Consider the following 22,651-nt stretch of genomic DNA (forward strand, 5'->3'; position numbering starts at 1 on the left):
TAAATATCTTTATTGGTATTTTTTTTTTCTCTCTCTAAATCAATTCTCTTTGGTATCTGTCCCGCCAGCAAGCCACAAATCCATCTAACTATCATCCCAGTCTATAATTTCTTTATTTCTTTCTTTTCTTTTTTTTTTCTGCACTGTGCCTTTAAAATCAAGTTTATTAACAAGATCTTTTATAAAACCACTATTATTAAAAAAGTATTGAGCATCATTTAATAATTTCTTCTTCGTGGGAGAGAACCTTATCAATCATTACTTTTCTCCGCTGCAAAAAATTTAAAAAAATTAGTGTTACCGACAAACACTGCGGAATCTTTTATTTTGTGTTATACAATAAAAAAAAACTTCTTAATGACTTACATCAAAATTTTTTTTTTGTGAATATCTCCATAATACAAAAATATACATATATTTTTTTACCGTTTTTTTAGCTTTTTTATTTTTTTATTTATTTTTATTATTTTTTTTAAAAAAAGTAAATTATAATAATTTTTTTAGTAAATACTTTTTCTTCATTTTTCTTTCCCACTAAAAAAAATACTTTTTGTCGTATGTCTTTGTTAACAATATTGGGCAAAAATAAGATTCCACTAAAAATTTGGCTTTTTTTTTCTTAGTTTACCCTTTTTATTACATTATATTTCTTTAATTACCCCCAATTTTTTCGTCCCCCCTTTTTTTTGGTACTTTTTTTGTGAAGTTCATGATTTTTTCTTTTTTTTCTAAGACTTTTTCTCGAGATCTCTTCATAAAAAAAATAGACTTTCTTTTTTTTTCAATAAAAAAATAAAATAAAAATAAAATACGATGCACGAAGAAACAGCCCGGAGGCCGTTCATATCGCGTTCTTTACCTGGTGAACATACCGCACCAAATAGTTTATCTGCTTCTTTACCTAATACAACAACAAATAACTTTTCAGTTCCAACTCAACAAGTTAACACCACAACTTCAAATATTTCGTCTCCATCGTCTTCTTCTACTTCCGTTCAAAATAACAACAATAACAACGTTAATAGTACTAATATAGCTGAAGATAATTTTGCTAAATTGAGAAGAACTCGTAGAAGTCTTTCAACTTCCTATTCGAGTCAAAGTTTACTTAAGAGGTCCCTTTCGATAAAACCTCGTGCTCAATCAAATCTTTACCCCGCCAATAACAGCAATAGTAACAACAACAGCAGTAACAACTCACCTTCATATCCCCCAACACCTACTGAAAGTGATGCAAGTAATAGGTCTTCTTTTGAAGACTTTGATTATTCCTCTCCTAGTACTCCTTTTACAGTAACAAACTCAGGTTCAACTTCTAGTAGTAGTTCTTTAAATTCTCCTCTCTTAGCTTCTTTTTCATCTTCTGATACTTCACCGATAAACCAAACCGCTTTTCCTTTTTATACAAGAGAGAGACACCATTCTTTATTTGTTCTTTCCGGAAAATCAAGTAACTCATATTTACAAGGAAATCAACCATTATCGAATACTTCAACGACTAATGGTCAAATTTATAATCCAAACCAAAATTCTTCCTCGATTGTACAACCACAATTTTCTACTTCAATATCACAGTCTCCTTCTTCTTCCCTATTACAACAACAACTACATTCAATTTCTTCAGGTTCGAATTCAGTTTCAACAACGGGGGTTAGTGGTGGTGGAAGTGATTCATCTACTGCTACTTCACTCTGTCAACAAAAATTACCTTTACAACCTATTCAGCGTCGCCCAAGTGGTGCTAGTTCGCAACTTAAACGTTTGCTAAGTATAAAATCCGAAAATTATCCTTCAAATCCTACTTCATTATATTCAGATTCTGAAACTGATTCTATAGAGACTGATTCAGATGCTTATTTTACAAATGACGAACAATCTTTTGTTTTCCCTTCTTCGGTAAAAAGAAGGCCTTCTTTTCAAAGATCTCCCACTCTTAGATTTTTTCCTGATTTGTCCGTTGATGCTGAAGAAAATCATTTAAGTAATCTACATATTATTGATGAAGGTTCCCCAGAATTTACTATTCCTAAAGTTAAACGAAAATTATTAAAGGATCTTGAAGAAGCAAAATGTCGTGCTGATAAAAGTATTATGATAATATTAGAAAATTGGTACCAATCACATCAATATCAAGAATTATTAAGTGAACTTTTATATGACGGTTGGAGTGATGATGATGATAAACAATCCTCTCATATAGCTATTCGTAGAAATAATTCTCAAAGGACTTTAAGTAAATCTGTTGGTGGTAATAACAATAATAATAATGAAGAGAATGGTGGTGATATTCAAAATAATAATAATAATTCCACTTTAATTAGTGATACAGACGATGAAGCTGCTTTACCGTCAAATAATAAAAAATCATTGGTTTCAACAAAATCATCAATATCAAATGCAAAAAATAAACAATTTATGCATAAAATGGAGTCTATGTCTTTGCATGGTGATGCTAAACCTAAAAATATTCTCTTTAATCAAAGAAAAACATTTGAAAGGAGATTAATTCATTCAAATAGTTGGCCCCCATCTATTTTGAGTAAGTGTTTTTTTTTTAAATATTTTAAAGTGGATATACACAAAGAGGGGGAGAGTACACAAAAGGAAGGGATTCTCATAATTTATTCACTTTTTTGATATTTTAAGGAGATGATTTGATCACCTTTTTGTTGTTGTTTTTTAATTATGAATTGAATTTGTAAGTCGTTAAAATTGAGAAATTTTACTGCTTTAATTCAGGCAGGTTATGATAAAACAGAAAAAAAATTTCTAAAAAAGGAATTAAAGATTCTCTTAGAAAATAGTTTTTATTTTAAATTTTTCACGGGTTAATGGCACGAGGAAAAAAAAATTAGAATATTAATGACAACGATTAATTTTTGTTTCTTTTTTACTCTATTATTAGCATCATCACACACTCTCTTGTTGACTCGAATTGACCGAATAGCCCGTCGCATTTTAAAAACGGCAGTTCATGATTTATTACATTTTAATGTTGCAGTGGAAATCATGAAAGAATTACAAGAGCTTATGGAATCACAAAGAAATATGGCTGTAGGAAATGCGGATGCTGAAGAACTGCTAACGAAGTTAGTTTATGTCTTTGCTGATGTTACAAGAGCCGTAGAAGCAGTTGTAAGTTATTAAAAATATCGTAATTAATTACATGTTTATACATTTAATAAAAAATTTTTTTTGCTTTTCCTTTAATAGAACCATTCATATGCTGAAACAAACCCGGAATTATCTGGAGATGGTGCCAACAAAGATGATTTGCCGACTACTGGATCAGAATGGTCCAATTCAAATCCTTCTCCTCTTCCTTCACCTTTACTTCCATTGACTCCATCGTCGTATTCACCTCCGCTTTCGTTTATAAACGAAAAAAGAAGATCACAAAATGAAATTACTAATGCAAAATTTAATAGTAATTCATTATTACCACCGCAACAACCACCATATAGCTCACCACTAGCACATCACGTCTCTACACCACCAATTACAAGGCAGCATCCATCATTTAGAGCTTCACTTGAACAAAGGCGTGCATCAGCAAATGAGGCTATATTTGAAAGCCCTATAATGTACGTACCTCCTCCTCGTCCATGTATGGACGATAATTTATTAACTTGGAGTAGCTTAACTAGAAGACAAGTTGATCAATTGCTTCACGAGGAGATGAACAGAGAAATTGACTATGGCATTATACTTAAAAAACAACAAGAGGATGTTGAACCTGATTCGAGGAAAAAGACTAAAAAGGTAAAGAGATTATTGCTGTTATTATTTATCATAAAAAGACTGCGGTTGGGATTATTGTATCGCCCACCAAATGATATAATTTTAACTAAATGTACTTGTATTATTGTTACTTAATTCTTTTTTTTTATATATATAGTCAAGACCAGTTATCAACTTTTTCAAATCATTAAAGAATGCATTTCATAGTCCGACATCATCAACCAGTGTATCTCCTACAGGATCTCCTAGTCAATCTAGTCCTATGCGTAATGCGCATTTACCAAGGCCGCCACTACCGGAAAAATCTCGATCACTTTCTTTTGATTCACATGCTTTCAAAACATTGTCGAGACAAAGTTCTTCAATATCATTGAAAGGTGGCGAAAATCATCATACTCCTGCCCCTTTAGTAGCAAGTAGTGTACCTAATACGACAAATGCAGGATTTTCAATACCACATGATTATATACTTTGTCGTATTTGTGAAGAAATGATGCCAAGCCATGAGTTGGATGCACATTCTGAAATTTGCGCAATCACCACAGATTATGCTATTAAATTACAAGAATGTGATGGTAGATTACGTAGGTTATTGGGTGATGTAGCTAAAAGAAAAAATGAGATACTGGTATGAATTCATTCATCGTCTTTACTTTATTATCTTTTTTTATTGGGAAATTTAAGTTTAATTTCAAAATTTTTAGGAGCAAAATAACCCTTATAATGATTATTACAGTGTAAAAGATGCCGATACACTAGGAGAAATTGGCTTAAAGTGAGATGCTCTCTTTATAAATTTATAAGTTACCTTATTTTGATTTTTAAAATTTTGAAATATTAAAATATTTTACTATTTTTATAGGGCTGCTGAACTTAAAGAAACATCAAATCGTCGTGATACTCTGCGAAAAATCGAAAAGTATTCAAATAAATTAGGACGATTAGTCGATGAAATGGAAAAAAACGCTAATAGTGATGAAAATATCTCGATTTACGCTAAGAGATTACTCCACGTGGTAAGTAGCACTTTTTTCAAAAAGAAAGAAAGAAAGAAAAGAAGGGTTTTAAATAATTATTCCTTTTTTGTTAAATTCAGGTTCAAGAGAAACATGAAACTCTCCGATCCTATTATCAAAAATTACGCTCAACAAGCGCATTGTCGAATGCCGGCACATCATCCGCGATTGCCGCTGCCGCAGCAGCAGCTGCTGCTGCTACTGCTGGAATTGAAAGAGAAGGTTTACGTATACCAGCAAAAGTTAATAGGAAGCAATCGATGTCAAGTCGTGTTTTATCAACTTCAGCAACAAACAAAATGTCGACAAGCTATAAATCAACAAGATCTGATCGTAATCGCAGCAATAGTAGTCATAAAGATGGTAGTACTGCGTCATCTCATAAACGACAAGACAGCAACGGTTCAATGTCATACGGTAAGATGCATCTTGAAATCGGTATGATATAATTTTATATTCTTTGTTACATAAAATTTCTCTTTTTCTTATTAAAGGCAAGGTGATTAACAAATACTTTTTTTTCGTTTACTTAAAATAGATTCCGACATTCCTCCACCACCTCCAAAAGGTGGTAAAAAATTAATATCACTTTTTGCAGCGATGTTACGTGGAGGAAATAGTCGTGGTTCAAATCTTAATTCACCCCTTAATAAAGATTCTGTAACACCCAGTACACCAGTTACAAATGGAGAAAAAATAGGATCAAAAACTAAAATACCAAGTATACAAGATTTCGAAATTATTAAACCAATCAGTAGAGGCGCATTTGGTAAAGTTTACTTAGCAAGAAAGAAAACTACGGGAGATCTTTATGCGATAAAAATCCTGAAAAAAGTTGATATGGTACGTAAAAATATGGTAAATCATGTATTAGCAGAACGTAGGGTACTTAGTCTGTCAAGAACTCCGTTTGTCGTAAAACTTTATTATGCATTTCAAAGTCAAGATTACTTGTACTTGGTAAGTTACTGTGGGAAGTTATTAGAGATTGCAATTTAATGATTAGTGTATTAACGTGAACTTGTACAAAAATTTTGTTTTTAGGTTATGGAATATTTAATTGGTGGTGATTTGTCATCATTGCTTCAAAATTTTGAAAGATTTGAGGAAGAAATGGCAAAAATGTATACAGCGGAAGTTGTATTAGCTCTTGAATATTTGCATAACAACGGTATAACACATAGGGATTTAAAACCTGATAATATGCTTATTACATCGGAAGGACATATAAAGCTGACAGATTTTGGATTATCAAGAATATCTATACCAGAAAAAAGTTCTTTATCATTTGTCAAAGAAAGTGATGGCAATGATAAAAAATCGTTTGCAAAAAGTTTAAGATCAGGCAGCATAGATTCGAGGGCGGTTACATCTCATTCACGTCCAGTATCTGCAGTATTTCCAAATGAAAATCCTAAGAAAGTGGGACATGTGAATTTTCATGGATTAGATAATGGGAAATCTTCACCGAAATCAACAATAAATGATAAACCATCGACGAACAATGCATCAAAATTATTCAAAAGACAAACTAGACAAAGTTCTAAAGCTTTATTAGGAACACCAGATTATCTTGCACCAGAATTATTACTTGGTATAGGACATACAACAGCTGTTGATTGGTGGTCATTAGGAGTATGTTTGTTTGAATTTTTAGTAGGATATCCACCGTTTAATGACGATACACCACAATCAATATTTAAAAATATTTTAAATCATGATATACAATGGCCACCTGAGGGATTTTTATCAGCAGAAGCAAAAGATTTAATAACAAAATTATTAAATCAAGATCCTGAGAAAAGACCTTCATTATCAGAAATTAAAGCTCATCCTTTCTTTAGAGATATTGATTGGGATCATATAAGACAACAACCTGCACCTTTTGTGCCAAATCCTGAGGATGAACAAGATACGAGTTATTTTGAAGCTCGTAATAATCGAGCTGATATTAGAAGATTATCGTCAGGTAATATTGATGATATTGCTACGGGAAAAGTAACTACACCAGGAGATCGTAGATCTGGACTATTCGATGATGATGATATTGATATAATGAACGGTTTTGCTAGTGGAAATGGGAATAGTAACGGTAGCAATAACAATAATGCGGGAACACCTAATTTGTTATTACATACTGTTACTGCTGAACCGATCGAAAGTCTACCTTTAAATTCAGGTCCTCCTTCACCCTCTCGACATAAACCTGATTTAACTATTAATACGCATCTTCGAGAAAGACGTCAATCTTCGTTAAAACCACCATTACCTGTAGAAGAAGCACAACAAATACCCGTAAAACCACAACAAAAACGTAGGCCTTCTTTATTAAAATTAACAGCAGGTAAATCACGGAAGCCTTCAATTAGCAGTGGTACAAATGATGGAGGATTATTATCATCGTGTTCATCGTCCGCGACCCCTATCACATCGACAACACAGCCTGCTTCTGCGTTAGTTTCACCATCAACATTTAATCATTCAAGACGTTCAACAATTGTCGGATCACCAACGTTATATGATTTAGAACTAAATGCTGGAATGTACGATGCTGATAAATTACATATTGGTAGCCAGCCAAGAAATACCCGAATCAATGATTCAGACTTTGACGCCTTTGTTTACAAAGGTGTTTCATTTTTGGGCGATGTAAATAGAGATGTATTATCTTCTGGTAATAATACTAACAGTAATAGTAGCGTAGGTGGTAGTAATAGTGGTGCTAGTTCTATGAAGAAATCTTCGATCGCTGACCTTAAAGATGCGCATTAAAAAATTGCATTATTAAAAAAAAGTTTATGGAACAATGGACCCTTTGAATCTAAATAATGAGGAACTGAAAAGAAAAAGTTTTGTTAAAAAGGCGGGCCTATCAAAAAAAAAAAACTCTTGTAATATACAAAAATGTTTCTTTTTATAAACAATTTTTCTCTTTCTTTTGTCAAATATTTTTTTTCTTTCTTTTTTTTGGACTTTTTTTTTTTTTTTTGTAATTTGGTTATAATGGTGATAGATATATTTCTGTATGTAAGTGTGTGTTACTTGTCCTGTAGTACCTGCCTCTTTTCCACAATTTTTCATAAACATCATCACTCTAAAAACAATTTTGTATATCAGTGGTATTAATATTTATTTATCCTTGCATTTCACGTGTTTTTTAATTGAATATCATTAGCTTTTGTATTAGTTTTTATTATTGATTTTAGGTATATTAGTAGTTAGTTAGTCATTAGTTATGGATTTGACTTTGATGATAAGAGATTTGTTGAAAAAGAAAGTTTTCAAAAAAAGCGATAAATAAAAACAGACTTTTTGTAGTATAGCCTGTAATTTTAAAATCAGTAGTTTGTACAATATGCAAGATTATTAAATGATATCTTCTTCTTTTGATTCATTTTAAGTATATATACAATATATATCGATATATATTTAACAATTCAGTTTGAGGACTGGTATAAAAAATTTTAATGTTGGACAAGGTCAAAGATCAACATTACATACATATTGCATTGTAAGAAGATATCAGATATAGAAATATACCCGTACTAGTTAATTAGATATGCTTTCCGCCAAGAAAAAAAAAATTGTCTGTTTAGAGATATAGAAGAGACAGACCAAAAAGAAGCGAAATTCGGAAGAATCTAAATAGAGCCATGATCCCAAACACCAAATTGACCTAATTGATCAGCAGGAAGACAAAGGTATCTGCTATGGATTTTATGGAATTATTACATTTCATAAATAACGGTTATGGGAGTTTTTACTAATAAAATCGAAATAAACCCTTTTTGTACAAGAGAGATCCTTGTTATAAAGTAATAAAACAGAACATTTTAGATAAAAACCTTTAATATAAATTGATGGTTAGCAGTTTTTTATTAAAAGTTAAAATGCGGAATATAAGCTAAATGATATGTCGCGCAATTCAACCTATCACGTGACAATCGCGAAATAAATTAATGAAATAACGATGTTAACGATGTTAACACGACCATGCACGTAATGCAAAATTTTAAGATCGCGTTATTTAATTTTTACATGAATACTTGACCGACGTCTGACGATTAATAACCTGACAAACAAGTGAAACAACCATTTACGACTAACCTGTTGTTGTTATGTAATAGAACGCAATTTGCAGGTATTAGGCTTGTAAATCACAATAGTTGCACAGCCATATGACAATTATGATGTTCAGCCCGCCGCAGTAAAGGGCGTCTGCAAAACGCCTCTGTAGTCTGTAACTCAATTAATGCACGTGATATTCGTGTTATCGTGTAAACCGTGTAAACGCGGCATCGCGGCATATCTAAATTTGGTGATCCCCGTTACACATTTATTTATGTAGTACGAATAGATTAATAATCTAAAGGATAGAGTCTTTGATGAATCCTTAGTTGATGAGCAGATGGAAAGTGAATAGCAAACATGTACAGTATGGCAGTATGCTAAATTAAATTATTAAATACTACTTTTATACTTTCTTCATTATCAAAATTTTCTAATTCACTGCCAAATTTTATAACAATTGATTTTTTTTAATTTAACCAAATGAACGTGATAATTCGAAATTATATAAGGAATGGATAAGCGATTGAAACCACATTTTTTTTTCTAAAAAAAAAAATTATTTTTTTTCTTATTTGAAACCCTATAATTATAGACTTATAACGGAAAAAAGAAGGATAGAAAGGGTAATTCGTATCTTAAGTTTCTCAAAATCTCGCCAATCACGCGAATACCCCAGTAAACCAATCATATAATTAATTATTTCTATATTGCTTAGCCGCGAATTATCTGTTGTGTAAAAGCCTGTGATGTTATATAACATGACGTACTTTTTGGTTTAGTCAAACACATAGTCTTCCAAAATCAGATTATGTTAGGTTTTTTTTTTGAGGTTCATCATTCTATAGCTAGACTTTAAGCCTGTCTTGTCCTTCCATGCTCCATCCCTTATTTCAATATTATTATTCAGTACACTAATTCGTATTTGCCGACCTATCCCTTCCCTTTACTAAATCATCGTACTATTCTTTTTTTCAAAAAAAAAAATAGACGCAAAGGGCCGAAAAAACTTTTATTTCTTTTTTGCGAACTTTTTTTTTTAAACCCTTCTCTTTAGACAGAGTAAAATAAAATAAAAAAAAAACTTATATTAAATAATAACGATAATAACAAGAACGATAAAAAAAAAGTTCCGCTTCAAAGTTTTATCAGTCTCGTGTTATTTATAGGAAAATATCTTATATTGAGAGTTTACTACTTGTTCATAATTTAGAAACTTTTACAAAATTCAAATAAAAGTAGTAATAGTAAGGTTCTTTTTTATAAATCTTACACTCTCATCTTTTTACTTGAGGTTATTATTTATATCTTTTCGAGACAAAAGAACTTTTATTTTTTTCCCAGTATATTTCAGTGAAACTTAAGTTTATACTAGTAGATTTAGGTTTTACACTTCGAAACTAATAATGAAAAACAGCAAAGCTTCAACTTTTAAAGTTGACACAAATATCGTTTCTGAAGGCTGTCAATCACCTTCGCCATCAACGCCAATGTCAGCTTCTATTCCTCTCAACTCGAGTAAAAAGTCTTCGACATCCTCTTCAAAAGAGAACCTTACTTCTCAATTTAGATTACCTACTGTAGCTAACGTTTCTTTGGCTCCTACCACAACAACTACTGTGGTCACAACTACAACTACTACGACAACTTCGTTTCCACCACTAATATTGAAACCACCACCTCTACCAAAACATTTAGATCCTAAAGAATATCCCCTTGCTGATACTCCCACTCCTCCTGCTTTAAAACGGTTTTGTTTTGATTTAAATGGTCAGCCAGCTTATATTCGCGAGGATGAAGATTCTGAGCAACAAATAATCAAGGTTAGGATTTGTTCCAAAATTTAATTATTACTATCAAGTTTACTTTATACCTTAATTGTGATTTCAGAAAAAAAAATTTTTTCTTTTGTTCCATGTTTGATGGTATCTGGTATATATCCACAAGAAAAGTTATTTCAAGTTTGAATTTTATTAACTTTAATATTTATTTTATTTTATATATTGATTGTTACACAAAATTTTCGCGTTTTTAATATAAAATTTAGCTCCAAGAAGCCCTATATAATATGCGAGCATCCGGGCCCACTACTTCGACATCAAGGACGGTTAAAACTAGTACGAGTTCCACTCATCAATCATTTAATGATAATTATTCGGAGACTAAAACTACAGGATCTGGTGCTCGTAAAAGACCCGCATCACCTGACGAGCCTTCATCGTTTGATTTATCTTCTGCAGGTCAGCAACAGTCAAATAGCAGCAGTAGCGGTTCTCATGGTAGAAATAATTCGCTTTCTCGTAGGTCTTTATCTCCGCCACATAAAAAAGTTCGTGCAAAAGCTGTTGGTAATTTACCAGAACAAGACAACGAGCTGGCCTCACGACAATTGATGGAATTAGAATTTCGTAATGCCAGTTCCAACCAAGTAAATATACCAAGAACAAATACCCCGATGAGTAATGTTCAGAGTGAATTGACTCTTCAACCAACTCCTTCCACAATTACTTCTACAAGGCACTATAATAATAATATATCTGCTTCAAACCTTGGAATGGATACTCCTTCTACTGCAAGAAGCACTCATTCCTCAGCTTTACCGTCACCATCTCTGTCCCCTATCATTGGAGGTTCTTCCTCAAATGGAACAAATCAATTTGATAATTTCTTTGCTGACCACACGGGCCACGAAGAAGCGGACAGTGATGACATAACTGTTGATGAACCTGTGAATCATCATGAAAATTGGAGTGTTCAGCAGACAAATAATATGATGATTGATTCAATTAATACTCCTAGTCTTTGGGATTTGAACACCATGTTGGCCACATTTGATGCCTTACCATCTTCGATGAAATCTTATATGCTTTTCCAACTACTTAGACGTTGTCGTACAAATACCCTTCAATACGTTAGTAATATTATTTTGCCTGCATTAAGAAAAGATTTTGTTGGAATGCTCCCACTTGAGCTTAGTTTACACATTGTAAGATATTTAGATGCACCTAGTATGTGTAAAGCAGCTCAAGTAAATAAAAGGTGGAGAAATGTAATAGATGGGGATAGTTTAACATGGCAGCGTCGACTTATGGCAGATGGTTTTGGTGTTGATGAATCAGAAGAACAACGTGCTATAGCCGAAAATTGGGGACTTTTACGTTCAATAAATAGTTCACATAATAGAAGCAGGCAACTAGACGGTACCAGTAATAATAATGAAAGTGGTACGTCATCTTCTGAAGAAAGGACTGTTGTAGAAATTGATGATGATGACACTGATAACATGAGAATTGTTACAGAAGAGAATAGATTAGAAGGCTCATCAAGATTAGCTACTACATATAATCTTAATGATAATAATAATATGGCTGTAGATGATATGGATTATATAATAATCGAAAAAAATAATAATAATAATGCGTTAGAAATAGATGAAAATGATAATGATGGTTTACAAGATTCATACACACTCTCACCTACAGGTACTGATGAACAATCTTCTTCAACAGGTGTAAGCTCTTCATTGTTCGTTAATTCTTCAATACAACAAGACAAGGGAAAAGCCAGAGCAGATGGGGATTGGAGTAGTTTTAGAGTGGACGAACAAGAACCTCATCAAGATGATGATCGTCCATATGACGGTGACGATAGTGATGTTGACGCAATGTCTCAGGAAAGTAGCGACCGAGCTGAACTTTCTGATGAAAGGCTTCCTCTACCGCCTTCAGCTGACCACCCTTTTAAAGCTATTTATCGTCGTCATTATCTTATGCGACAAAATTGGCTTCATGGACGTCATAAACACATCTCATTTCCTGGTCATGGAAATAATGTCGTTACTTGTTTACAATTTGACTCCGACAAGATTATTTCAGGTTCTGATGATCAATGTATCAATGTTTATGAAACCGCTACTGGTAGATTGATTAATCGACTTATGGGACATGATGGAGGTGTATGGGCACTACAATATGTAAATAAAACATTAGTATCAGGTTCTACAGATCGAACTGTACGTGTTTGGAATCTTGAAACTGGTGAATGTACTCATGTATTTCCAGGACATACTAGTACCGTTCGCTGTCTCCAAATTATAATGCCACAAAATGTTAACACTAATCCAAATGAACCACCCATTGTGGAACCACCAATTCCGCTAATCGTTACTGGTTCAAGAGATTCAACTTTGAAAGTCTGGCGTCTACCAAATCTTGACTCCGATCCACCATTTCAACCTGCCATCCCTTCATCACCTTCCGATAATACGCAATATGCTGATAATCCTTATTATCTTCGTACACTTTCTGGACATACACATTCCGTTCGTGCTTTAGCGGGTGTTGGTAATACTTTAGTTAGTGGCAGTTATGATTGTTCGGTAAGAGTATGGAACATTATGACCGGTGATTGTGTTTGGCGATTACACGGGCATCAACAAAAAGTGTATTCCGTTGTACTGGATGCTAAACGCAAAAGATGTATGAGTGGTAGTATGGATGGCACCGTAAAAGTTTGGAATTTAGAAGATGGAACAAATATATGGACATTGGAAGGTAAATATTGCAAAAAAAAAATTGTATTTATCAAGAAGTCGATTTGAACATTTTTTATTGACGTGATTTTTTCAATAGGACATTCTTCTCTTGTTGGTCTTCTTGATCTTTCACATGATTATCTTGTTTCTGCCGCTGCCGATTCAAGTCTCCGTATTTGGAATCCCGATGATGGCACATGCAAACATGTTTTAACCACACATTCTGGTGCAATTACATGTTTCCAACATGATGAAAGTAAGGTAATTTCGGGTTCGGATGGAACACTTCGCATGTGGGATGTCAAGACTGGCCGTCATGTGCGTGATTTATTGAATGGTTTAAGCGGCGTATGGTGAGTTGAACGTTTTAATTAATTTTTTTTATTTTATTTAAAACTTTTTTAATATTTAATCTTTTATTTTACATTGAACAACAGGCAAGTCAGATTTGATGAACGTAGATGTGTGGCTGCTGTTCAAAGAAATTCAGTGACTTGGTTTGAAGTTTTAGATTTTGGTGTATACGGAATTGAGGAAGATGGATCACAAGGAAACAGTTGCATGGATGAAAATGGCGTTTGGGTTGATAGAAGGATAGTCGTACTGAACGGTGGTACTGGTGAAGAATAATAATAGAAAAATTTTAATAAAAATATTAAAAAATTAATATGATGTACTAGTGTAATGAAATAATGAAATTATTTTATCATAATTTGATAATTTTTGTTAATATTTTAATTACTTACACTAGAAGGCTTCAAGTTATTTATACTTGTTTCTATATACAAAGACTTATGAACTTGAAAATTTTTTATCTCAAAATTCTTGACATTTATATTTTATTCATCCTTACTTTTAATTGTTAAATATACTCATCTATTACTACTAAGTTACACTAAAAAAAAAAAAAATTTTTTTTTAGAGTATAATATATATAGTTTTTTTGAAAAGTTTGTAAGATATCTATATCTATTCTAAAATTATGCATGACTTTTTTATATTTTTTACTTTGAAAGTATACCTTGTATTCTTGTATTTTATATTTTTTCTTATTTTTTTTTACAAAAGCTAGAAAAAAAAAAGTATTATCTGTGAAAAATTATTATAATATTTATAATTTATGAGAGGTATGATAATTGAAAATAAAATTTGTATTCTTTTTTAATAATTATTTATGTAAATATCAAAAAATTTATTTTATTTTAGTACTAGTAACTTTTTTTTTTATTTAGAGTTTTACAAGATGATCTGTATTTGTTTACATCGGGTATAATACTTAAAAAAAAAAAAATAAACACATTTTTGTGTTTCCAACAGTTTCAACGTAATTGTTATGGTAACTATGGTAACATTTTTTTTACTATTTAACTTTTTAAGTTTACGGTAAGGCAATAAACATAAACAATTCCGATTTACAACAAAATTTGGGCAAAAAATATACAGTATATAACCAAAAAAAAGTTTGGAAATATTTTTTTTTTTTGTAAATGCAAAAAAAAAATATATATTTTGAATAATTACAAAATAATGAATTGTTTCCAAAAGGACTACAATAATAAAAATAATTGATTCTATTATGACTTTGAACAATTTGAATAATAATGTCATTTAAATATATATATAATATTAATGAAATGAATAAAATAATTGATCATTTGAATTTCTTCTTCTGAATAAAAATAAAAAGGATTGATTAAAAAATATGCATTTGAATTAATAAATTTTTTAGGTTGTCAATTAAAAACCTAATCTCATCATTTGCTTAATTCATTAAACAAAAAAATTTTTTGTGAAATTTTTTTTTTTAACTAAAATGTTTTCATATCATTTTCTTGAATATTCTCATTTAATTTCTGTACATCTTTTTGATTATCATCAATAATATCTTTAGTATCTACACTAACACTCATTTTGTCAAAGGTAGCAAAGTCCATATTATTTCCTTCTTCACCATCTTTTAATTTTGATAATGTCAATGTATCTGTTGATTCTTGTTCATGTGAATTATCAATAACGTTTGGTTGTGAAGTGACTGAATTTAAATCGTTTTCGTGTTCATCCTTAACATTGTTCACTGAACTATTAATTTCTTGAACATTTGTGATAGGGGATTTTGGGTTCATGGATGAAACTTCTGTAGATACCTCACTCGTACTTGGGTTTGTAATCGTAGTAACAGCTGCTGTTACATCATCAGAAGTTTGTGTTGTATTTGATACTTTAAAGCCTGATTGAAAATCTGCTGACCAATCGGCAACGGTAAGAAGTGGCTTACGATTATCTTGCGGCCAGCTAGGATTATCCTAATATAGAATAAATGTAAAAGTAAACAAATTAGCTAAAAAAAAAACAATTATTAATAGATAATATTAGTATACTTTAAATAGAATTTACCTCATCATCACTATCACCACCTAATTCTTCATCTAAACCTAAAGAGCGGCGATTATCAAAAGGATCATTCTATACCAAAAAATATCGGTAAATACATTTATAAAAATGTGAAAAAAAAAGGAAAAAAGAAAAAAAAACCCCATCAAATACCTCAAGCATACTAGTATTTGGGAAATTCCCTCTCATATCAAATTCATCCTTGTCAAATTCATCACTAAAAATATATAGAATCGTTAATAAGTAAATATTCAAACAATCAAGTTAAAAAAAAAATAAAAAATATTAAACCTACCCCATCCACCCATCATCATCATCATCGCTCTCATCAGATGAACCAAATTTATCTGGTAAGTCATTTGTAATTTGTTGACATAAATACCGCGCAAACTTCAAAATTAAAAATATATGTTAATAAAATAACAAATTTTAAAAATAAGTAGAAAAAAAATTATAAAAATATACAAACTTGATCGCTCGCCATATCGCCACCATCGACAGCTTCAATGGTATCATCTTCTTCTTCCTCATCTTCGCTTTCTTCACGACTAGGAGACATACTATCGTGGTTACTTGGACGCGCACCACCTAATGCCGCACGATCACGATCTCTTGTCTCGCGTAATGTTTTGGATACATATTCTTGCCAATCTTCAGCCTCAATATATTCTACAATTTGCATACAACAAGGAAATTTTCAAAAAGGGAAATGAGTGAGTAAAAATTTAAAAAGTCAAATTATTTCACTTTATCAAAGTAATGAAGCCAACCTCTCACTTTCTCTCCTATTTCAACTGCATATCGATCTAATAATTTAACTACTTCTTCCGAGACAAAAGTTAAATGTCCCATATAACCTAATCTAACACCCTTGGGTTCTTCACTAATGATATAGAAAATAATAATTGATTAAATAAATTTGAAAAAAAAAGCTGACATGAACCGAAGAAATATGCGACATACACTTCGCTATCGTTTAGCCTTTGTGCGTTTGTAATACGTTTGGTAAGATGACCATCAGTAAAAACCTTTAAAGAGAGATTTACGTTTAGACTGTGAACAATTATTATATAATAATTAATAAATATTTACTGAAATCGCTAGTGCTTTATTATATCCAATATCCATTCTTCCATTAAATATTTGTGCAATCATGTCATAAACCACGGTGTGTAGAAAATTATTCCATTTAAAATTAAAGAATAAGTCCTTAAATAAGAAATAAAAAAAAAATTTAATCATAAATTGAAAAAAAAAAAATATTTATTTTATGAATCAAAAATATATATTACCAGACATGTTGGAATAATTTTGTGCTCAACAAATTTGGATTTTAATAAATCACCAACTGGTAGTTCAGATGATGCTGATCCATTGAAACTGTTAGTTTGTGTTTCATAATTTGTTGATTGTGGTGCTGGTGCTTCTTCAACAATTTCCATTAATATTGGTGAAGAAACAGGTTTTATGGTTTGTTCGGTAGTTAATTCTTCTTCTTGTTGCGAGTCTTTTTGCTTTGAATTTTCAATTCCTTGAATATCCATGGCGGTTGAAGATTCGTCAACTTTTTCTGCTTGATAATTTGCATCAGGACCATTTGAATTTGATGCTTGTTCATAATTATTGTAAGTATGTTTTAATTCAAAGAATCCATTGGTAGATGATGTATCATGTCGAATAGTATTAAGCAAGCTCATATTTGAACAATGTAACAATTCTGCAAAAAGTTCACAAATTCTGAATCTTTCAAATCCAAGGGGTACCATTTTACCTATTGTTGTATCGATTTGACCCGACTATTGGATTTAAACATTTAAATATTATAATAATAATTAAAAGAGAATGACTTTTAAAATAACAATACCACTGATTTAGGTTTATCCAATAAAGCTTTAAACTCTCCGATTCGATTAGCTAAGACTCTTAACATATCACTTAAATCGACCACTGGATGATGATGCTGTTGTTGTTGTTGAGGTGCCAAAGATAACATTGCCTCCTCATTATAGTCGCTATATTATCGGCGAATTAAATATATATAGTCAATAAGATTCTTGTTATATTTTTTAGATTATAAATGTAACAAAAAACTGTAAAAGAAGAGGAAAAAAAAATAATTTTTCTTTTCCGCATATACCTATTATTTTTTTGAATTATCTGAATAAATATGTTTACTCCATTAGTTAATGTAGAAGTTGAATTTGGAGCTACCGGATGAAGCATATAATCGACAAGTCGGGTTACTATTTTTTCGCTTTAATTATAATTTTTATTAATAAAAATCGTCATAAATCTTTTTTAACGATAAAAAATTTATTTATGCACACCTGAAAAGCGCTCTACTCAAAGCATTAGGGCCGATACCACCTTGTTCAGGATTAGTTGATTGAGAAATAGCAATAATATCATTAAGGACCTGTGCAGCGGTTGAATGTACCTAATAATTTTATAAAATATTTTTTTTTTAAATCGTGATTACAACAATTTACAAGAAAATGAACAAAGATATATTTTTTGTTCAATTACGTCAGGATCAATATTCGGATCCAGCCGAGAAATTAATTCTTCAATAAGCCCTTCAGAATTCAACCACTATATAATCCACGTTCAATAAAAATAAATAATCATTAAGATATGAAAATATTATATCAAAATAATCTCAATCCGATACAATTACCACTAACATCAATAACCCCAGCACCTTCTGGATACTCCTCAACACTAATTAATTTAAGCAATAAATCCATAATAGCTGAAGTATCCATATGAGTTAACATTTTTTTAATAACATTAGGGATTGATTGAATAAATTTGACCATCTTTTTTAAATTAAAAAAAATTAAATGAGTTAAAAAATGACTGAAAATCATTATAAAAAATGAATTGATCAATTAATATACCTCACTCATCTTTTTTTGCATGAATACCACATTAACTTTTGTAAAGTAGCTTGCTTGTAAAGGATTTAATGGTGGGGGACGGTCCAATAATTGCCAAAATGAATTAAGCAAATCTACATTGTCAATAACGGCCTCACAAATAGCCCAAATTTCACAAGATAGAACTTCGCACGCAACATAAGGATATCTTTTTTTTTATTTTAGAATTAATGAATTAATATATATATATATAATTCAAGAAAGGTTGGTTGTCTTGAACAGACAAATATAGATAAATTCATTACTTGAATCTTTGTTTATCATCCAAATCGTCCCTAGTTATATAATTCAGCAATTGTGACAGTCTTAAAGGCTCACGAAGACTGTAAAATTAAAAGAATTGTTAAGGATGATAACTAACTAATAATAAAATTATTTTTTTTTTATAAACAAAAAAAAAAAAAAAAAATTTTTTTTTAAAAGGACTAAAATGGTTAATTTTTTCTCTATAATATAGAATTTAAAAATTTTAAAACTTTGCAACAACAATAAAAGGATACTATTCAATCAGTTTATTGTTATGTGCTTTGCATTCTTGAAGCAAATCATCTTCGTCTAATAATTCTTCTAAAGTTAGATCTTCTTTATCAAGAAGACCGTCAATTGCAGAATGGTTCAAACCGAATCTCCAAAACATTGTTTTTTTTTATAAGTTATACGCTTAAATATTGACGAGCGGTTTTATCGAGTGAATTAACAAGGCTTTTTTTTTCTTGAAAAAATCAATCGGTCTTTTTTACACTCCTTTTTTTTTCACTATTTACTAATTAATAAATTTTGTTTATTAGAAAAAAAAAAAAAAAAAGTACAAATTTAAGACTAAGGGTTTTAGGTTAGTTACACAACTATAACCAAAATGAATACCTTAGTAAAAAATGATTGATATCCAAATATCTCACATTAGTATGTTTATTTTTTTTCGTATCATTGTATTTAGATTCAACCTTAGAAAAGAACCTTCATTTTCAATCACTGAATCACATCATTATTATAAAAATATTAAACAATACATGATTACATGATGAAAATGTATGGTAATACAATAAAATAGTATCAAGAAAAGATATAATGTATATTATATATATATATAATTTTTTTTTAAAAAAAAAACTGTGAAAAATGTAACTATGTTTCAGATTACCTTTGGATAAAACACGTTAATCACCTACACCTACTATTAATTTCTTTTTTTTTTTTTAAAAAAAAAAAAATTTACTTGCTAAAAAAAAATGAAAGTAAATATTTCTATAAAGTTATTTAAAAAAATGAGAAACATTAATTGGTTATTTTCCTTTTGATAAATAAAGATAGATAAGAAAGAATCATTTCATTGTTATCAAAGGAATAAAAAAACAAAAAAAAAAAGAGAACGCGAGAAAAAAGAAACGGCTCAGTTTTTTTTTTGAACATTCAATTCAGTAACACAAAACTGATTAACAAATTTGGTTAACCTGCATAAACTGCATGAAGTTTAAATTTTTTTTAATTTCCGGCAGAATTAACGAATGATCGTAGTGGGAATCAAACAAGAAAAAACAAGGATAAAATTATATTCGAAGGTATATCATGCAAAGTACTTCCTCCCGATGTTCCCCGGGATGTACGAAGTATAAATATAAATCCAAATAAATTTATGTAAGTGCATGAATGATTATATAACGTCAATTATACATCATTGGGAAAGTATAATACATCATACATCACTAAGACATCAGTATGACGACTGTATTACAAATTTCAAATTTCGAAAAATCCTCCAACTAACAATTACCTACCATCAAATTATCAAATATCAAATAACTAACTTGTTTTCAAAATATAAATAAATAATCATCAACATTTTGAATTCTCAAAAAAAAACAATTTCCTTTTTTTTTCCAATAAAACAGATTTACAATCGACCTTTTTTTCTTTTGTAACAAATATAATACAATGTCAAGTTTTAACAGACGTAATCAAGAAAGAACTCACGAAGGTATAATTAAAAATAAAAATAAATTAAAAACTCATCCTTAAGAATGAATTTATAATTTTTTTTTTTTAATTGATTTTTTTTTCAATTTTTTTTTTTTTTTAGAGAACCAGGAGCGAGCATATATTGCTGCAAGTCATCGAGGGGTAGGAACCAAATAAAAAATAATTCAAATATATATATATATATATATTTTAATCGTTGAGAATTTATTTCTCAATATTTCCGAAAAAAAAAAAAAATGTAATTATGTCATTTTATTTATTATTATTCTTATTAAATAGGATCGAAGTATGGAGGCCCGTATAGAATCTGCTCGTAAAGCCTCAGATATCCATAAAAAACGTACGGGTAGAGCCCTTCGTATTACTGCAGAAGACGTTAGAAACGAAGAGATGTATCAAGAAATTGATCCCGATGAAGAAGCTAAATTAGACAAATTTCATCGTGAAGTAATTGGGGAAAATCGCTAAAATCGCCAATTTGATAATAATAAAATAAAAAGAAAAAAAAGAGAGAGATGGCGAATTATTATTTGAAGGATGGGATATTCTTTAAAAATATAACAACTTTTTCTTTCTTTGAAATTTTGTTAATTTTGTTTTTTTTAGCAAATCTAAATTTTTTTTGGCAATGTAAAAAAATATTGTTAATTAATAATAACCCTGTCAAATAAATCCAGAAAATATTAATACACAGAATATATGAAAATAAATTGTAAATGTTACACGATTTTATTTATTTATTTATTTATTTAGAAATTATCACGTGGGTAAAAATATAAAATATTTACATAAAAAGTAACTAATTAAAAATGCAACATGAAGTAAAGTAAATATGTAAATAGTTAATTTTAATACTTCTATTTTACCACAACAAGGCTTACTTTGGCAAATATAAACAAATTTGGTAAATGAAAATATGCTCGAAAAGTTAAAGGGCGTCAAATAATAATTATTTAATCTCATGATAAAAAATTAACTTCAACAGTTTCATTGTTATTCCGATTTTTTGTTAGTACAGTTTCTAGATTTATTATTACCCCACATTTAATATGCAAAAATGAATTAATTTTGTTTCTTGATCACAAGAAAATAATTTTAAAAAGAAAGTAAAAATAGTAAGAAAGAACGTGTCATTGTCTCCTGCATTATAAATTAAAAGAAAGAAAAATCATTGAAAACAATAAGAAAAGTATTTTGTCTATATTGACATCATTTTACATTTGACTTTTACTCTCCTTCATTCGACATCCCGTGGTGTGGCATGGATCATCTTTTTTGGTACTCATTATATTTCATAAATAATACCCCCAAAAAATGGCACGTTTTTTGATCATCTTTCTTTTTCTCCTCTTTTTACTCTCATTCTATATATTAAATAAGAAAGATTTTCTCTTACCCAATCAAATTTGACGTCAGTAATAAAAAAAAAAATTTTTTTTTCTTTTTTCTTTTTTCTTTTTTCCCTTCCAATAGGTTTTCTTATGCAACTGCAGAGTATTATCATGCATTATTTCATCTATTTAAACCGTTTTTCTTTCCTTTAGTTTTTAAAACGTAAGTCCGAATGTAAGAACATAAGCGAGGCGTTCTCCCCACAGAGAATATTGGCTTACCATTAAATAAAATGCATGTCATTCATTCAATTTCATTGCATTATACTTGTCTTTATTTATTTTTTTTTTTATGCATTTGAAAATTTTTAATAAATGGTTAAATTAATTCGAATGCAGTTATTAAACTTTATTTTTCAAATAATGGTGCAAGTTTATTTAATTGGTTGTAAACAAGAGATTTAGTTCCTTTGTTTCTTTTTAATCGTTATTCAAAAATTTTTTTTTTTTTTTTTTTTTTTCCTGGTTTTTTTTTAAAATATTTCACCAAAACGGTCCGTTCGCATAATAACAAATCGGTGAGAAGAAAAAAAATTTATGAAATTGTGGGGGAGACCAAAAAGAAAAAGGAAATGAAATGTGTAATAATGTATT

General features: G+C 30.1%; 4 protein-coding genes across 4 annotated transcripts; 3 read left to right on the forward strand and 1 right to left on the reverse strand.

Moving 5' to 3' along the window:
* Positions 1-617: 617 nt before the first annotated feature.
* On the forward strand, positions 618-7,896 carry OCT59_024100 (uncharacterized protein). Its single transcript, XM_066135179.1, has 9 exons — positions 618-2,539; positions 2,906-3,135; positions 3,214-3,762; positions 3,899-4,369; positions 4,446-4,516; positions 4,604-4,757; positions 4,838-5,195; positions 5,296-5,717; positions 5,802-7,896. The coding sequence occupies exons 1-9, from the start codon at positions 814-816 to the stop codon at positions 7,527-7,529; spliced, it is 5,709 nt and encodes a 1,902-aa protein (XP_065991228.1). The 5' UTR covers positions 618-813; the 3' UTR covers positions 7,530-7,896.
* Positions 7,897-9,406: 1,510 nt separating this feature from the next.
* OCT59_024101 (uncharacterized protein) lies at positions 9,407-14,256 on the forward strand. The gene is made up of 4 exons (XM_025315031.2): positions 9,407-10,648; positions 10,873-13,378; positions 13,457-13,712; positions 13,797-14,256. Exons 1-4 carry the CDS (start codon positions 10,232-10,234, stop codon positions 13,987-13,989), a joined length of 3,372 nt encoding a protein of 1,123 aa, XP_025183816.1. The 5' UTR covers positions 9,407-10,231; the 3' UTR covers positions 13,990-14,256.
* Positions 14,257-14,798: 542 nt separating this feature from the next.
* OCT59_024102 (uncharacterized protein) lies at positions 14,799-19,326 on the reverse strand (the record flags this gene model as incomplete). The annotated part of the gene is made up of 17 exons (XM_066135180.1): positions 14,799-15,662; positions 15,754-15,822; positions 15,904-15,967; positions 16,046-16,140; positions 16,220-16,419; positions 16,521-16,633; positions 16,714-16,778; positions 16,843-16,959; positions 17,043-17,546; positions 17,615-17,762; positions 17,888-18,004; positions 18,078-18,187; positions 18,277-18,342; positions 18,435-18,569; positions 18,651-18,837; positions 18,935-19,012; positions 19,190-19,326. 17 exons carry the CDS (start codon positions 19,324-19,326, stop codon positions 15,168-15,170), a joined length of 2,700 nt encoding a protein of 899 aa, XP_065991229.1. The 3' UTR covers positions 14,799-15,167.
* A 1,295-nt stretch (positions 19,327-20,621) lies between these two features.
* On the forward strand, positions 20,622-21,134 carry OCT59_024103 (uncharacterized protein; the record flags this gene model as incomplete). Its single annotated transcript, XM_066135181.1, has 3 exons — positions 20,622-20,664; positions 20,767-20,807; positions 20,946-21,134. 3 exons carry the CDS (start codon positions 20,622-20,624, stop codon positions 21,132-21,134), a joined length of 273 nt encoding a protein of 90 aa, XP_065991230.1.
* Between the last annotated feature and the right edge of the window lie 1,517 nt (positions 21,135-22,651).

The sequence above is a fragment of the Rhizophagus irregularis genome, chromosome 4 (genome assembly GCF_026210795.1).
Source record: "Rhizophagus irregularis chromosome 4, complete sequence".
Classification (NCBI taxonomy): Eukaryota; Fungi; Glomeromycota; class Glomeromycetes; order Glomerales; family Glomeraceae; genus Rhizophagus; species Rhizophagus irregularis.

Coding starts and splice junctions, on each gene's coding strand:
- OCT59_024100 (XM_066135179.1), top strand. CDS start 814: ATGCACGAAGAAACAGCCCGGAGGCCGTTCATATCGCGTTCTTTACCT. Junction 4,517..4,603: donor CTAGGAGAAATTGGCTTAAA/GTGAGATGCTCT, acceptor CTATTTTTATAG/GGCTGCTGAACTTAAAGAAA. Junction 5,718..5,801: donor GTCAAGATTACTTGTACTTG/GTAAGTTACTGT, acceptor TTTTGTTTTTAG/GTTATGGAATATTTAATTGG.
- OCT59_024101 (XM_025315031.2), top strand. CDS start 10,232: ATGAAAAACAGCAAAGCTTCAACTTTTAAAGTTGACACAAATATCGTT. Junction 10,649..10,872: donor CTGAGCAACAAATAATCAAG/GTTAGGATTTGT, acceptor TATAAAATTTAG/CTCCAAGAAGCCCTATATAA. Junction 13,713..13,796: donor AATGGTTTAAGCGGCGTATG/GTGAGTTGAACG, acceptor ATTGAACAACAG/GCAAGTCAGATTTGATGAAC.